This window comes from Lampris incognitus, chromosome 1, assembly GCF_029633865.1.
Source record: "Lampris incognitus isolate fLamInc1 chromosome 1, fLamInc1.hap2, whole genome shotgun sequence".
Lineage (NCBI taxonomy): Eukaryota > Metazoa > Chordata > Actinopteri > Lampriformes > Lampridae > Lampris > Lampris incognitus.
Window position 1 is genome coordinate 153,448,080 of NC_079211.1, and position 18,976 is coordinate 153,467,055.

The 18,976-nt window shown below is 42.5% G+C and overlaps 1 protein-coding gene across 1 annotated transcript in view; it reads right to left on the reverse strand.

The window, feature by feature from the left end:
* The window catches only part of ppil2 (peptidylprolyl isomerase (cyclophilin)-like 2), a 105,108-nt gene that overhangs the window by 55,137 nt on the left and 30,995 nt on the right, over positions 1-18,976 (reverse strand). Inside the window, exon 12 of the mRNA XM_056287391.1 lies at positions 9,177-9,283. Within this exon, the coding sequence (XP_056143366.1) occupies positions 9,177-9,283 (107 nt within the window). The remainder of the gene's footprint in view (positions 1-9,176; positions 9,284-18,976) is intronic.

Sequence of the window (18,976 nt, forward strand, 5' to 3'; positions counted from 1 at the left end):
GGTGACAGAGGTACTGAGAGGTGACTCTCCATTTCAGAACCACTTCCTTATCATACGTAACTGAGGCACGGATGCGGAGTTGAACCTTTTCTGCACAAACACTCACCGATTTTAAGTGTGTGTGTGTGTGTGTGTGGGCGGGGGGGGGGTTAAATGAGGGCAGGAATGAACAAAGGAATGAAGCAAACATTAAAGCTGCCTGGCAAATTGGAAACTGGACGGGTGGAGTGTGTGTGTGTATGTGTGTGGGCGGGGGGGTAGCTCTCTGGAGCGTGTGACTGATGAGTGTGTATTTGGAATTGAAGTAAAACTCATTCATTCATTGAACAGTGGGGACTGCAAATAGAAGGTCATTTTTCAGTGAAAGAAAGTCACTGGGGGAAGAGGAAGTGAGGAGCAACAGGAAGTGAAGAGGACAGATTGCCTAAACTGTCATACCGCTGCCCGCATCCTTCTGGTCGGACAGCTGGGCAGCCAATGAAAATGGAGCAGTAAAAGCACCAAGCTAGCAGGGAAATGATACACTGCCAGAGCACGTGCTGTCTCTCCGGGGGGTCCCACCCACACTTGAAGCTAGCACGCGAGATGTGCCAAGAGCGCTGTTCACCCCAGGGAAGTTTTCTAATGATGAAACAAAAAAAGGCCACCCAGGGAGACAGTGCTTTCATTATTTACAATATTCTGAGTTACCTAACAACACACATCCCAACTCTGGTCTACAAGTTATATTACTTGATCCACTAAGTCAAGCACAGAGGAGAACGGCTCTGGTCTACATGTGATATTACTTTATCCACTAAGTCAAGGAAAGAGGACAACAACTCTGGTCTACATGTGATATTATTTTATCCACTAAGTCAAGCATAGAGGACAACAACTCTGGTCTACATGTGATATTATTTTATCCACTAAGTCAAGCATAGAGGACAACAACTCTGGTCTACATGTGATATTACTTTATCCACTAAGTCAAGCACAGAGGACAACAACTCTGGTTTACATGTGATATTACTTCATCCACTAAGTCAAGCACAGAGGAGAACAACTCTGGTTTACATGTGATATTACTTCATCCACTAAGTCAAGCACAGAGGAGAACAACTCTGGTCTACATGTGATATTACTTTATCCACTAAGTCAAGGAAAGAGGACAACAACTCTGGTCTACATGTGATATTATTTTATCCACTAAGTCAAGCATAGAGGACAACAACTCTGGTCTACATGTGATATTACTTTATCCACTAAGTCAAGCATAGAGGACAACAACTCTGGTCTACATGTGATATTACTTTATCCACTAAGTCAAGCATAGAGGAGAACAACTCTGGTCTACATGTGATATTACTTCATCCACTAAGTCAAGCACAGAGGACAACAACTCTGGTTTACATGTGATATTACTTCATCCACTAAGTCAAGCACAGAGGAGAACAACTCTGGTTTACATGTGATATTACTTCATCCACTAAGTCAAGCACAGAGGAGAACAACTCTGGTCTACATGTGATATTACTTTATCCACTAAGTCAAGGACAGAGGACAACAACTCTGGTTTACATGTGATATTACTTTATCCACTAAGTCAAGCATAGAGGACAACAACTCTGGTTTACATGTGATATTACTTTATCCACTAAGTCAAGCACAGAGGAAAACAACTCTGGTTTACATGTGATATTACTTTATCCACTAAGTCAAGCATAGAAGAGAACAACTCTGGTCTACATGTGATATTACTTCATCCACTAAGTCAAGCATAGAGGACAACAACTATGGTCTACATGTGATATTACTTTATCCACTAAGTCAAGCACAGAGGACAATAACTCTGGTTTACATGTGATATTACTTTATCCACTAAGTCAAGCATAGAAGAGAACAACTCTGGTCTACATGTGATATTACTTCATCCACTAAGTCAAGCATAGAGGAGAACAACTCTGGTTTACATGTGATATTATTTATCCACTAAGTCAAGCATAGAGGAGAACAACTCTGGTCTACATGTGATATTACTTCATCCACTAAGTCAAGCATAGAGGACAACAACTCTGGTCTACATGTGATATTACTTTATCCACTAAGTCAAGCATAGAGGAGAACAACTCTGGTCTACATGTGATATTACTTCATCCACTAAGTCAAGCATAGAGGAGAACAACTCTGGTCTACATGTGATATTACTTCATCCACTAATTCAAGCATAGAGGACAAAAACTCTGGTATACATGTGATATTACTTCATCCACTAAGTCAAGCATAGAGGAGAACAACTCTGGTCTACATGTGATATTACTTCATCCACTGAGTCAAGCACAGAGGACAATAACTCCAGTTTACATGTGATATTACTTCATCCACTAAGTCAAGCATAGAGGATAACAACTCCAGTTTGCATGTGATATTACTTTATCCACTAAGTCAAGCACAGAGGAGAACAACTCTGGTCTACATGTGATATTACTTCATCCACTAAGTCAAGCATAGAGGACAACAACTCTGGTCTACATGTGATATTACTTTATCCACTAAGTCAAGCATAGAGGAGAACAACTCTGGTCTACATGTGATATTACTTCATCCACTAATTCAAGCATAGAGGACAAAAACTCTGGTATACATGTGATATTACTTCATCCACTAAGTCAAGCATAGAGGAGAACAACTCTGGTCTACATGTGATATTACTTCATCCACTGAGTCAAGCACAGAGGACAATAACTCCAGTTTACATGTGATATTACTTCATCCACTAAGTCAAGCATAGAGGATAACAACTCCAGTTTGCATGTGATATTACTTTATCCACTAAGTCAAGCATAGAGGACAACAACTCTGCTCTACATGTGATATTACTTCATCCACTAAGTCAAGCATAGAGGACAACAACTCTGGTCTACATGTGATATTACTTCATCCACTAAGTCAAGCATAGAGGAGAACAACTCTGGTTTACATGTGATATTACTTCATCCACTAAGTCAAGCATAGAGGAGAACAACTCTGGTCTACATGTGATATTACTTCATCCACTAAGTGAAGCATAGAGGACAACAACTCTGGTCTACATGTGATATTACTTTATCCACTAAGTGAAGCATAGAGGACAACAACTATGGTCTACATGTGATATTACTTCATCCACTAAGTCAAGCATAGAGGACAACAACTATGGTTTACATGTGATATTACTTTATCCACTAAGTCACGGATAGAGGACAACAACTATGGTTTACATGTGATATTACTTTATCCACTAAGTCAAGGATAGAGGACAACAACTCTGGTCTACATGTGATATTACTTTATCCACTAAGTCAAGCATAGAGGACAACAACTCTGGTCTACATGTGATATTACTTTATCCACTAAGTCAAGCATAGAGGACAACAACTCTGGTCTACATGTGATATTACTTCATCCACTAAGTCAAGCATAGAGGACAACAACTCTGGTCTACATGTGATATTACTTCATCCACTAAGTCAAGCATAGAGGACAACAACTCTGGTCTACATGTGATATTACTTCATCCACTAAGTCAAGAATAGAGGACAATGACTCCGGTTTACATGTGATATTACTTCATCCACTAAGTCAAGCACAGAGGAGAACAACTCTGGTTTGCATGTGATATTACTTCATCCACTAAGTCAAGCATAGAGGACAACAACTCCGGCTTACATGTGATATTACTTCATCCACTAAGTCAAGCACAGAGGAGAACAACTCTGGTTTACATGTGATATTACTTCATCCACTAAGTCAAGCATAGAGGACAACAACTCTGGTCTACATGTGATATTACTTCATCCACTAAGTCAAGCACAGAGGACAACAACTCTGGTCTACATGTGATATTACTTTATCCACAAAGCCAAGGATAGAGGACAACAACTCTGGTTTACATGTAATATTACTTTATCCACTAAGTCAAGCATAGAGGACAACAACTATGGTCTACATGTGATATTACTTCATCCACTAAGTCAAGCATAGAGGATAACAACTCCAGTTTGCATGTGATATTACTTTATCCACTAAGTCAAGCATAGAGGACAACAACTCTGGTCTACATGTGATATTACTTCATCCACTAAGTCAAGCATAGAGGAGAACAACTCTGGTTTACATGTGATATTACTTCATCCACTAAGTCAAGCATAGAGGAGAACAACTCTGGTCTACATGTGATATTACTTCATCCACTAAGTGAAGCATAGAGGACAACAACTCTGGTCTACATGTGATATTACTTTATCCACTAAGTGAAGCATAGAGGACAACAACTATGGTCTACATGTGATATTACTTCATCCACTAAGTCAAGCATAGAGGACAACAACTATGGTTTACATGTGATATTACTTTATCCACTAAGTCACGGATAGAGGACAACAACTATGGTTTACATGTGATATTACTTTATCCACTAAGTCAAGGATAGAGGACAACAACTCTGGTCTACATGTGATATTACTTTATCCACTAAGTCAAGCATAGAGGACAACAACTCTGGTCTACATGTGATATTACTTTATCCACTAAGTCAAGCATAGAGGACAACAACTCTGGTCTACATGTGATATTACTTCATCCACTAAGTCAAGAATAGAGTACAATGACTCCGGTTTACATGTGATATTACTTCATCCACTAAGTCAAGCACAGAGGAGAACAACTCTGGTTTGCATGTGATATTACTTCATCCACTAAGTCAAGCATAGAGGACAACAACTCCGGCTTACATGTGATATTACTTCATCCACTAAGTCAAGCACAGAGGAGAACAACTCTGGTTTACATGTGATATTACTTCATCCACTAAGTCAAGCATAGAGGACAACAACTCTGGTCTACATGTGATATTACTTCATCCACTAAGTCAAGCACAGAGGACAACAACTCTGGTCTACATGTGATATTACTTTATCCACAAAGCCAAGGATAGAGGACAACAGCTCTGGTTTACATGTAATATTACTTTATCCACTAAGTCAAGCATAGAGGACAACAACTCTGGTCTATATGTGATATTACTTCATCCACTAAGTCAAGCATAGAGGAGAACAACTCTGGTCTACATGTGATATTACTTCATCCACTAAGTCAAGCATAGAGGACAACAACTCTGGTCTACATGTGATATTACTTCATCCACTAAGTCAAGCATAGAGGACAACAACTCTGGTCTACATGTGATATTACTTCATCCACTAAGTCAAGCATAGAGGAGAACAACTCTGGTCTACATGTGATATTACTTCATCCACTAAGTCAAGCATAGAGGACAACAACTCTGGTCTACATGTGATATTACTTCATCCACTAAGTCAAGCATAGAGGACAACAACTCTGATCTACATGTGATATTACTTCATCTACTAAGTCAAGTATGAGGACAACAACTCTGGTTTACATGTGATATTACTTCATCCACTAAGTCAAGCATAGAGGAGAACAAGTCTGGTCTCCATGTGATATTACTTTATCCACTAAGTGAAGCATAGAGGAGAACAACTGTGGTCTACATGTGATATTACTTTATCCACTAAGTGAAGCATAGAGGAGAACAACTCTGGTCTACATGTGATATTACTTCATCCACTAAGTCAAGCATAGAGGACAACAACTCTGGTCTACATGTGATATTACTTCATCCACTAAGTCAAGCATAGAGGAGAACAACTCTGGTCTACATGTGATATTACTTCATCCACTAAGTTAAGCATAGAGGACAACAACTCTGGTCTACATGTGATATTACTTCATCCACTAAGTCAAGAATAGAGGACAATAACTCCGGTTTACATGTGATATTACTTCATCCACTAAGTCAAGCATAGAGGATAACAACTCCGGTTTACATGTGATATTACTTTATCCACTAAGTCAAGCATAGAGGACAACAACTCTGGTCTACATGTGATATTACTTCATCCACTAAGTCAAGCATAGAGGACAACAACTCTGGTCTCCATGTGATATTACTTTATCCACTAAGTGAAGCATAGAGGAGAACAACTCTGGTCTACATGTGATATTACTTTATCCACTAAGTGAAGCATAGAGGAGAACAACTCTGGTCTACATGTGATATTACTTTATCCACTAAGTCAAGCATAGAGGACAACAACTCTGGTCTACATGTGATATTACTTCATCCACTAAGTCAAGCATAGAGGAGAACAACTCTGGTCTCCATGTGATATTACTTCATCCACTAAGTCAAGCATAGAGGAGAACAACTCTGGTCTACATGTGATATTACTTCATCCACTAAGTGAAGCATAGAGGAGAACAACTCTGGTCTACATGTGATATTACTTCATCCACTAAGTCAAGCATAGAGGACAACAACTCTGGTCTACATGTGATATTACTTCATCCACTAAGTCAAGCATAGAGGAGAACAACTCTGGTCTACATGTGATATTACTTCATCCACTAAGTTAAGCATAGAGGACAACAACTCTGGTCTACATGTGATATTACTTCATCCACTAAGTCAAGAATAGAGGACAATAACTCCGGTTTACATGTGATATTACTTCATCCACTAAGTCAAGCATAGAGGATAACAACTCCGGTTTACATGTGATATTACTTTATCCACTAAGTCAAGCATAGAGGACAACAACTCTGGTCTACATGTGATATTACTTCATCCACTAAGTCAAGCATAGAGGACAACAACTCTGGTCTCCATGTGATATTACTTTATCCACTAAGTGAAGCATAGAGGAGAACAACTCTGGTCTACATGTGATATTACTTTATCCACTAAGTGAAGCATAGAGGAGAACAACTCTGGTCTACATGTGATATTACTTTATCCACTAAGTCAAGCATAGAGGACAACAACTCTGGTCTACATGTGATATTACTTCATCCACTAAGTCAAGCATAGAGGAGAACAACTCTGGTCTACATGTGATATTACTTCATCCACTAAGTCAAGCACAGAGGAGAACAACTCTGGTCTACATGTGATATTACTTTATCCACTAAGTCAAGGATAGAGGACAACAAATCTGGTTTACATGTGATATTACTTTATCCACTAAGTCAAGCATAGAGGACAACAACTATGGTCTACATGTGATATTTCTTTATCCACTAAGTCAAGCATAGAGGACAATAACTCTGGTTTACATGTGATATTACTTTATCCACTAAGTCAAGCATAGAGGAGAACAACTCTGGTCTACATGTGATATTACTTCATCCACTAAGTCAAGCATAGAGGACAACAACTCTGGTCTACATGTGATATTACTTCATCCACTAAGTCAAGCATAGAGGACAACAACTCCGGTTTACATGTGATATTACTTCATCCACTAAGTCAAGCACAGAGGAGAACAACTCTGGTCTACATGTGATATTACTTCATCCACTAAATCAAGCATAGAGGAGAACAACTCTGGTCTACATGTGATATTACTTCATCCACTAAGTCAAGCATAGAGGACAACAACTCTGGTCTACATGTGATATTACTTCATCCACTAAGTCAAGAATAGAGGACAATAACTCCGGTTTACATGTGATATTACTTCATCCACTAAGTCAAGCATAGAGGATAACAACTCCGGTTTACATGTGATATTACTTTATCCACTAAGTCAATCATAGAGGACAACAACTCTGGTCTACATGTGATATTACTTCATCCACTAAGTCAAGCATAGAGGACAACAACTCTGGTCTACATGTGATATTACTTCATCCACTAAGTCAAGCATAGAGGACAACAACTCTGGTCTACATGTGATATTACTTTATCCACTAAGTCAAGCACAGAGGAGAACAACTCTGGTCTACATGTGATATTACTTCATCCACTAAGTCAAGCACAGAGGAGAACAACTCTGGTTTACATGTGATATTACTTCATCCAATAAGTCAAGCACAGAGGACAACAACTCTGGTTTACATGTGCTATTACTTTATCCACTAAGTCAAGCACAGAGGACAACAACTCTGGTCTACCTGTGATATTACTTTATCCACTAAGTCAAGCATAGAGGACAACAACTCTGGTTTACATGTGATATTACTTCATCCACTAAGTCAAGCACAGAGGACAACAACTCTGGTCTACATGTGATATTACTTCATCCACTAAGTCAAGGATAGAGGACAACAACTCTGGTTTACATGTGATATTACTTCATCCACTAAGTCAAGCACAGAGGACAACAACTCTGGTTTACATGTGATATTACTTCATCCACTAAGTCAAGCATAGAGGAGAACAACTCTGGTCTACATGTGATATTACTTCATCCACTAAGTCAAGCATAGAGGAGAACAACTCTGGTCTACATGTGATATTACTTCATCCACTAAGTGAAGCATAGAGCAGAACAACTCTGGTTTACATGTGATATTACTTTATCCACTAAGTGAAGCATAGAGGACAACAACTCTGGTTTACATGTGATATTACTTCATCCACTAAGTCAAGCATAGAGGAGAACAACTCTGGTCTACATGTGATATTACTTCATCCACTAAGTCAAGCATAGAGGAGAACAACTCTGGTCTACATGTGATATTACTTCATCCACTAAGTCAAGCATAGGGGAGAACAACTCTGGTCTACATGTGATATTACTTCATCCACTAAGTCAAGCATAGAGCAGAACAACTTGGAATGACTCCACTGAGTTTACTGAAAGAAAAAATGTGAATGTTGTCAATCAGAAACATGTATGTATGGTGCATGCTTTAAATACATCTTGGCTTCAGCATGCGAGCCTTTTTCAAAAAAAGTCGCTGCAGGACACCGCGGCAAAAGTTTTCATGATCTACCTGTTCAATAATATCTGCTGACGGCTCTTAAAATTCAGAGTTAGAAATACACACTTCTAATACTTACTACAAAGAATGATGTGAATATATCTAAAATGTTGTTTCTTAACCATTAAGTACCTTGAGCCAACAACTTCAAATGAAACAGAGAAGAAACAAGGCCTGCTCAGGCTGGTTTAGTCAGAAATGAGTGAGGTGCTTTCCACCTGACAAGACACCGTCCCCAGTGAAAGCACAGGCGACACTAAGACCAGACTTCAGGTGTTCTTTTCTGTAAACTTAAGTATGCAACCAGCATTTAAAGTGTGTGTGTATCTGTGTGTGTCGGCATTGTTGCGTTCACATGGTATTACCTTATCACAGTGCAGCTCCAGATTAAGGTCTCCTTTGTTTGTGTGTAGACGGACGTAGCCCTTCTTCTTCACATACTGGTAGCGAACCGTGTCGTCTGCGATGGCATCTGCAGGGAAACACAACAAGTCAGCATGTATGCAACATATCTGGTTATTGAGATAGTGTGCAACAAGGATTTGGGAACTGCGTCAGAATTCTACAGATAAAATGTCAAGAATCACAGTCTGAGCCCCAACTTCCTCAATGGTAAGAGCGCCTGACGTCTGTTTAACAACTGGATATGTCTCGACAACAACAGCAGCATGGCTCGTAGAAAGGGATTTTCTCAAATACAGAACATGACAAAAGCTTAACAACACAAGGCGATAGACAGTGGCGTACGTGTCCATGCCTTATCTGAACAACCAGCGTCAAGCTGATGTCCACAGCATTGCGGAGATAGCACCGTAGTGTGAAAAGACAAACTCTTGGTAAAAAGCTCCATAATCTCACCAAAACTTAACAACAGGTCACGCAGCTGTAGGACCACCGTGGCGGATGACGATGACAACACTTTGACGAGCAACTGTGCAAACTGAAGATATTTAAGTATGAATGTAGATGTCTGTGTTCGTATAATGAGGGGTTGTTGTCTTCTCTCTCTAGAAGATATTCACAGTGGCGTTTTGAGAATCTGTCGACTGTATATCATTTGAAAACATCCATTCACTACTTTACATCAGAATGTATGACAGCCACTTTGCTTCACAAGCCTGTAAACATTTTCCTTATAGCATGGAAACAATCCCCATTTTCCACATCATGTCTATATTTATGTGTATGTTGCAGGAGTAACACTCCATTATCAGCCATAATACTGAGCATTGTCTGAAACGCCACTAAAACTGAGCATAAAAGCAACCCCGTCTGCGGGTGTGAAAACCAGAACCCTTACCTGCTGGTGTTCTGCCACCTCCAGTGGGCTACATGGAAATACCTCACTTTTATTGGAAATGTTAGTAACACAGCTGTTGTAGTGAATGCCAGCAGATGCCATATAAAGACAGCAATTAACGCGTCCATAATGTCTGCCGGTGATGTCCACCAGTGACATCACCGGCAGACATTTTTCCACACAATTATGGTGGCATTTCAGAAACACATAGAAGACGGCTCAGTATTCGCCATTAATCGCGTTTTTCTTCTTAAGACTGAAGTTTGCAATAATGGATATTTAAATGTACAATCGTGGAATTAAAGTAGAATCAACACAACGGAAATATATTTGAATTCAAATACTACTGCTTGATAGCATCTTTTAACTTTGAACAGATTCTCTTCTGTGAACTACAGATTTCCAATAAAACCATCAAGGCCATCAACACTGACTGTCAGCTTGAAAGGCATGTTTCTTATGTGCACTAACAGAGATCATACCAAAACCCAGGCCTATATATGTTCAAGTGCCAGTTGAATTTCAAAACCATCAAGGCCATTAAAATTAGATATCAGCTTAGAAGGAAATAATGTCTTGTCTACTACTAATACTACTACTACTACTACTACTTTCGGCTGCTCCCGTTAGGGGTCGCCACAGCGGATCATCCGTTTCCATTTCTTCAATAATGTCTTGTATGTACTAATATAAATGATAATTAACAACAAAAAAATGCGCTATATGTTCAAGTACCAGTTGAATTTTAAGTGTCATGAATTCATGACATTCATTACATGTTCATAATGGCACATCACAGATCTCCATATCCACCCCAATGGCACGGCATAGTAGAATGTCTAATATTCTCCATGAGGGGATGAGGGCTGGGGACAAATACAGCCTACTGCTATGAAAAAGCCAAGACAAAGTTTACACACTGTAACAGTCCAGCGAGGAGCAGAGTAGGGGAAAAAGACAGCTCTGCACGTGCCAAGAAGCAGGAGGGACAGCGCAGACAGCAATGTTGAGGGTACCAAAAAAAAAAAAAAATATATATATATATATACACTACCGTTCAAAAGTTTGGGATCACCCAAACAATTTCGTGTTTTCCATGAAAAGTCACACTTATTCACCACCATATGTTGTGAAATGAATAGAAAATAGAGTCAAGACATTGACAAGGTTAGAAATAATGATTTTTATTTGAAATAAGATTTTTTTTACATCAAACTTTGCTTTCGTTAAAGAATCCTCCATTTGCAGCAATTACAGCATTGCAGACCTTTGGCATTCTAGCTGTTAATTTGTTGAGGTAATCTGGAGAAATTGCACCCCACGCTTCCAGAAGCAGCTCCCACAAGTTGGATTGGTTGGATGGGCACTTCTTTGAGCAGATTGAGTTTCTGGAGCATCACATTTGTGGGGTCAATTAAACGCTCAAAATGGCCAGAAAAAGAGAACTTTCATCTGAAACTCGACAGTCTATTCTTGTTCTTAGAAATGAAGGCTATTCCATGCGAGAAATTGCTAAGAAATTGAAGATTTCCTACACCGGTGTGTACTACTCCCTTCAGAGGACAGCACAAACAGGCTCTAACAGGTACTATTTAATGAAGATGCCAGTTGGGGACCTGTGAGGCGTCTGTTTCTCAAACTAGAGACTCTAATGTGCTTATCTTCTTGCTCAGTTGTGCAACGCGGCCTCCCACTTCTTTTTCTACTCTGGTTAGAGCCTGTTTGTGCTGTCCTCTGAAGGGAGTAGTACACACCGGTGTAGGAAATCTTCAATTTCTTAGCAATTTCTCGCATGGAATAGCCTTCATTTCTAAGAACAAGAATAGACTGTCGAGTTTCAGATGAAAGTTCTCTTTTTCTGGCCATTTTGAGCGTTTAATTGACCCCACAAATGTGATGCTCCAGAAACTCAATCTGCTCAAAGAAGTGCCCATCCAACCAATCCAACTTGTGGGAGCTGCTTCTGGAAGCGTGGGGTGCAATTTCTCCAGATTACCTCAACAAATTAACAGCTAGAATGCCAAAGGTCTGCAATGCTGTAATTGCTGCAAATGGAGGATTCTTTGACGAAAGCAAAGTTTGATGTAAAAAAAATCTTATTTCAAATACAAATCATTATTTCTAACCTTGTCAATGTCTTGACTCTATTTTCTATTCATTTCACAACATATGGTGGTGAATAAGTGTGACTTTTCATGGAAAACACAAAATTGTTTGGGTGATCCCAAACTTTTGAACGGTAGTGTATATATATATATATATATATAAATAATCCAGTGAGTCAAGTAAATTCTTTATGAGACAGTACAAGCCTGTTTCATGCCATAAGCAATCATCGGCTGTCAATAAAGCTACACGGGTATATATATATATATATATATATATATGTATGTGTGTGTGTGTGTGTGTGTATATCCCTCTCATCCTTTCTTGGGTGGTGTGTGTCTTCCTCAAGCTCAGGTCCTCTATCAGAGCCTGGGAATTTGAGGGTTCTACACAGTATTTTGTTCCTGGAATCTTGGGGGTCACAGCCCCTAGTGCTCCTATCACAACTGGGACTACTGTAGACTTCACCTTCCACATCCGATCCAGTTCTTCCCTCAGTCCTTTGTATTCCTCTAGCTTCTCATGCTCTTTCTTCCTGATGTTGCCATCACCTGGGATCGCTACATTGCTCACTAATGCTGTCTTCTGTTCCTTGTCGACCACCACAATGTCTGGTTGGTTAGCCAGCACATGCTTGTCAGTCTGGAACTTGAAGTCCTACAGGATCTCAGCTCAGCCATTCTCACCCACCTTTGGCAGTGTCTCCCATTTGGACTTGGGGACTTCCAGGCTGTATCAGTACAGATGTTCCTGTACACTATCCCAGCAAGTTGGTTATGCCTTTCAGTGAATTATTTCCCAGCTAGCATTTTACACCCTAATACCAAGTACTGGACTGTCTCAAGGGTGTCTTTGCACAGCCTGCATCTTGAGTCTTGTCTGGTCTGGTAGACCCCTGCCTCAACTGATCTGGTGCTGAGTTCCTGTTCTTGTGCTATGATCAGAGCCTCTGTTCTGTTCTTCAGTCCAGCCTGTTCTAGCTACTGGTAGGATTTCTCGATATCAGTCATGTCTTCTATCTGTGGATGGTACATCCCATGGAGGTGCTTAGTCTTCCATGATACCTCCTATTCTTCTTCTTTCCCACTCTCTGTCTTCGGCTGCCTGAGGTACTCACTCAGCAGTTCATCCTAGGGGGCCCTCTTTCTGACGTACTCGTGGATGCTCCTTGTTTCATCTTGGATAGTGGCTCTGACACTCACTAACTGTTGGCCCCCATCTTTTCACTTATAATACAGTCACAGGCTGCTGGAATTTGGGTTTAACCCCTCCATGCACTGTGAGAAGTTACCATGTCCTAATATCTGTGGCCTTTACCTCTTTGGTCAGCTTATTATTCCAGCTGGGTATCTGATGACTGGTGGGGCATGTGTGTTGAAGGCTTGGATCTTATTCTTTCCATTGAGCTGGCACCTCAGGATCTGCCTCACTCTCTTGAGGTATTTGGCTACAGCTGTCCTCCTTACTGCCTCCTCATGGTTTGGTTTCCATTTGCCTATGGAATACCCAGGTACTTGAAACTGTCCTATATGTCTGTTATCCTGTCATCTGCTAATCCCCCCCCTTTTTTCCCTAATTGCCAATTACCCCACTCTTCCGAGCCTTCCCGCTCACTGCTCCACCTCCTCTGCTGATCCGGGGAGGGCTCCAGACTACCACAGGCCTCCTCTGATACATGTGGAGTTGCCAGCTGCTTCTTTTCACCTGACAGTGAGGTGTTTCATCAGGGGGACGTAGCGTGTGGGAGGATCACGCTATTCCCTCCAGTTCCCCCCTCCCCCCGAACAGATACCCCGACCGACCAGAGGAGGCACTAGTGCAGCGACCAGGACACATACCCACATCCGACTTCCCACCTACAGACACGGCCAATTGTATCTGTAGGGATGCCCGACCAAGCCGGAGGTAACATGGGGATTCAAACCGAGATCGATGTTGTTGCTGTACATCCTGGTGAGGTGGATCAGCAATGTCCCACTCAGTCAATGTCCCACTCAATCCTGGCATACAGGTTGATGTCATCCGTGTATAGGAGGTGGCTGATGGTAACTCAACTTCTGAACCTGTATCCATATCCACTCTTTGTAATGATCTGACTGAGGGGGTTCAGGCCTTTGCAGAACAGCAGCAGGGATAGTTCATCACTTTGGTATATGCCACATTTGATGGTTACCTATGTGATTGTCTTTGAGTTGGCCTCTAGTGTTGTTTTCCACTGCCGCATTGAGTTCTTGATGAAGGCTTTTAGTGTCCTGTTGACTTTGTATAGTGCCAAGCATTCCAGTAACCATGTGTGGGGCCTTGAATCATAGGCTTTCTTGTTGTCAATCCAGGCTGTGTTCAGATTGTTTTTTCTTATATTAGAGTCTTGGGTGACTGCTATATCTGTCATGCCCCGTCTGGATAGTTAAGTTATCTTTTTGTTTCTCCCAGTATTCTTTGTCTTGTACTTCCTGTTTTATTTTGATACTCACCTCTTGTCTCGTTTCAGATGACAGCCTAAGAGGAAAGAACGGGCTAGGACTCGTTTCTACAGCAACCCTTACAGCTCTGTCAAGAGCCCTTTTGACAGCGAGAAGAATGGGAGCCTCAGAGTGCCCATACGAGATCTGGAAGAGCACCTAAAGAAGACCTACTCTGATGACCGGAGACATGAGCCAGTCACCATCCTGGATGACATGCCACCAACTCACCCACCTGACCACCATATGGACACAAGACCCCCCACATGGAGCGAGGTGGAGAGGACGGTAAAGCAAGCAAGATCGACGTCAGCTCCTGGGCCCAATGGTATTCAGTATAGTCTCTATAAGAACACTCCTGGAGTCCTGAAATACCTCTGGAAGCTGATGAAAGTGGCATGGCAAAAAAGAGTCATACCCAGGGCATCGCAAAGAGCAGAAGGCATTCTGATCCCGAAGGAGAAGAACTCTTCCTGCATCAGCCAGTTTCGCCAGATCAGCCTTCTAAATGTAGAGGGAAAGATCTTCTTTAGTGTGATTGCCCAAAGGCTCTCCACATTCCTGCAAAGAAACAACTTTGTCGATACGTCAGTGCAGAAAGCTGGGATCCATGGCTTCTCAGGATGTCTGGAGCATGCTAATATCATCTGGCACCAGATACAAGCTGCCAAGAAAGAACGGAGAGACCTACACGTGGTTTTCTTAGACCTCGCCAACGCTTTTGGATCGGTTCCCTACAAGATCCTGTGGATGGCGTTTGATTTTTTCCACGTCCCCAAAAACATCAGAGTTGGTCAAGACCTATTTTCAGGATCTCCAGTTCTGTGTCACAACACAGAACACCCCCACCACTTGGCAACATCTGGAAATAGGCATCATGGCGGGCTGCACTATTTCCCCTCTGGCATTCACCATGGCAATGGAGCTTGTTATCCGTGCATCTCGATGGGTGGTGGGAGGTGAAAGGTCCAGGAATGGCCTGCATCTTCCACCAATCCGGGCGTACATGGATGACTTGACAACCATAGCAAGAACGAAACCATGCGTCTGCTGCAGAAATTCCAGGAGAACATCAAGTGGGCACGAACGGAGTTTAAACCAAGTAAATCCGGCAGCATCTCCATTGTTAAAGGCCAATTAAAAGACGAACGGCTCAACATCAGTGATCAACCAATCCCCACAGTCCTGGAGAAGCCCATCAAGAGCCTCGGACAGTGGTACAAGGCAGACCTCAAAGACACCCAGCAACTGGGGCAACTTCGTCAGGATACAATCAGCGGCCTCAGGCAAATCAACAACACTACACTGCCTGGGAAGTTGAAGCTCTGGTGCTTTCAGTTTGGGCTGCTACCCCGACTCATGTGGCCAATAACCATGTACGAGGTCTCACTATCTCATGCCAATCGCTTTGAGAGGCTAGTGAACTCGCAGGTGAGGAAGTGGCTCGGACTGCCAAAGTGCCTCAGCAGTGTTGGACTCTACGGTAATGGAGCCCTCGCACTGCCAATTTCCAGCCTGGTTGAGGAATTCAAATGTGCTAAAGTGAGGCTGGACATGTCCCTCACAAAATCCCTAGACCCGGTAGTGAGAGGAGTTGCTCCAACCCTAGCAACAGGGAAGAAATGGACCCCAGCTGCAGCAGTACTTGAGGCAAAATCTGCCCTCCGCCACCAAGAGGTAGTAGACCATGTTCAACAAGGCAGAGGTGGCCTTGGCCTGGGAACAAAAACACCTACCTGGCAAAAGGCGACTACTACCAAACAGTGAACTATTGTGGTAGAGGAGGTTCGCCAACAGGAAGAAGCAGCCAGATGTTCTAAAACCGTAGCACAAGCCAGACAGGGCCACTGGATGAGGTGGGAAGGTGTTGAAAAGAGGAAACTCACATGGAGTGAGCTCTGGAGCATGGAATCAAACAAGCTGAGCTTCATCATCAAAGTCACATATGATGTCCTGCCCTCTCCCATAAATCTAAATCTCTGGCTTGGACAGAATCCATCTTGCTCCCTGTGTACAGCCCCAGCAACCCTCAAGCGCATCTTGGTTCAGACCGGTCGCCTCCTCTTTACGTGTCTATGGACACGCTTCTGCAAGTCACTTATACGTGTTCATTGACATGTATCTCACAGACGCCGCTAGGGGCGCCCTGTAGCCTACTAGGTCTGTCATGACCATGGTCATGACGCAATAGAATGTCAAAAATATTGAACAAAGATGGTGGAGCGATGGGAAGCGAATGTTCTTAATATGTGAGTTGTAGCTAAATTTGCTATCTTCAAATTATTTTTTGAAGCAGATATGTACCACATTATTGAACTAACGTTATATGTATGGTGTTTACAATTTAGGAAACTCCGCAACCCAAGGCAGGGACTAGCTAACGTTCACGTTAGAACATTTGAACTGCGCCGGAGCAGTGTTAGCCCAGAGTTTGTTGGGTTATCCCCCGAAAATCTATTGACATCTATAAAAACGATGTCTAAATTAACATTTTACTTAAACATGTATTAGATGTAACATTACCTTGTGTGGTGGAGAAATTGTGGTGAATCCCGACCGATACAGCTCTGCCTAGACCTAGAAGACAGGATTGCGCCCCCAGTGGCCAGAAGACGGGATTGCGGCCCCAGTGGCAACTAATACGTGTCCATATACACGTATTTCGCTCTCGCAAAAACGTGTCCTCTGACACGTATGTATTGTGATGTAGTGTTGCTTGGTTGGCTGCAAGACCAGCCTTACCCAAGGCAGATACACCTGGCGACACAATCAGGTGCTCAGGTGCTTGGCAGCTGAACACGAGCGCAAGAGGGTTTCCATCAATGCCCAACCCTTCAACAACCAGGAAGGATTTTCCAGCTTTCATTAGGGAGGGGGATAAACTGAAGGCCAACCCTTCACTTCCCGACTTAGTCTCACTAAACTCAGCCAGGGATTGGGAAATGCGGGTGGACTTAAGGCCAGAAGCTCATCTTCCCGACAGAAATTGCAACAACCACCTTGCAACCAGACCTCGTCCTCTGGTCCAATTCTTGTCAGCTCATTTACATCATCGAGCTGACAGTCCCCTGGGGAGGATGCAGTCGATGAAGTGTACAAATGTAAGAAGCTGTGGTACGCCAACCTAGCAGCCGAAGCAGAGGACAGAGGCTGGAAGGTGAAGGTGCACCCTGTGGAGGTGGGTTGTAGGGGCTTTGTTGCCAGCTCCACAGCAAAATTCCTGAGGGAACTAGGAGTCAGCGGGCAGGCCCACAGGAGAACGATCAAAGAGCTAGCCGACACTGCTGAGAGGACTAGCCATTGGATCTGGATCAAAAGGAGAGACGCCATCTGGGCTGCCAGGGTGAACAGCTAACCACAGGACACACACCCTGGACCGACCAACCTGTGGTGGACCTGCCTCAGCGGAAGGTGTCTTGTGATAAAAGGCCGAAACACCCTGTGATGCTGAGATACACAATTAACGATGTGTCCTGGTGGTGGCAATGTCCCCTTGGCAGCCATCTCCAGTTTATTTCCCACTGAAACTGTTCCAGTGCAAATACTAGGGATTTTAACAACCAGTCCTTCATTGAATCTTCACTTCCTGCCCTCATGTGTCTCCCTCCTGTGTGATTACCTGTCCTGCCCTAATGTGTTGCACCTGTGTCTCATTGTCTCCCCTCCTCCAGAGTATATAGTCTTAGTGTTCCCTTCCTTCTGTGCCAGTTCACCTTGTTCCTTGTGACAGCGTTCCAGCATTTTTTCTTTGTGTGAATTTCTTAAGCCCTATAGTTTCCTGACCTGTTTTTGCCTTTTTGACCTCACCTTTCACCTGCCGATTTGGACACTGTTGCCTTGTTATCTGATCACCTGTGTATCGACCTCATTCTTATTAAAAGGACTGATTTTTGTGAACTGAGACTGAGTCTGCGTTTGAGTCCAAGCCCGTGGTTCAGCACTGACAATATCAACCAGTAGCTACTGCTTTGACCCTCTGGTGTTGTCCCAATTCCTTTCTGAGTTTTGTTCGTGTCTTGAATCGTGTGTCCATTTCACTTAGCTGCTAAATATGCCTGACAGTATCTTCCATGTTGTGGAGAGGCCAGTTATCGGCCAGTAGTTTACAATTTCATTTAGCAGACGTTTTTATCCAAAGCGATGTACATCGTACACTGACGCACAGTTTGAAGGTGTTGTATCCCTGTAGGGATCCTTCTTCCATCAGTATTGTTCTCCCCTGTGTTAGCCAGTCAGGGTGAGACCCTAATGTTAGCAGCTGGTTCATCAGTATCACCAAGCGTTCATGGAGTGCCAT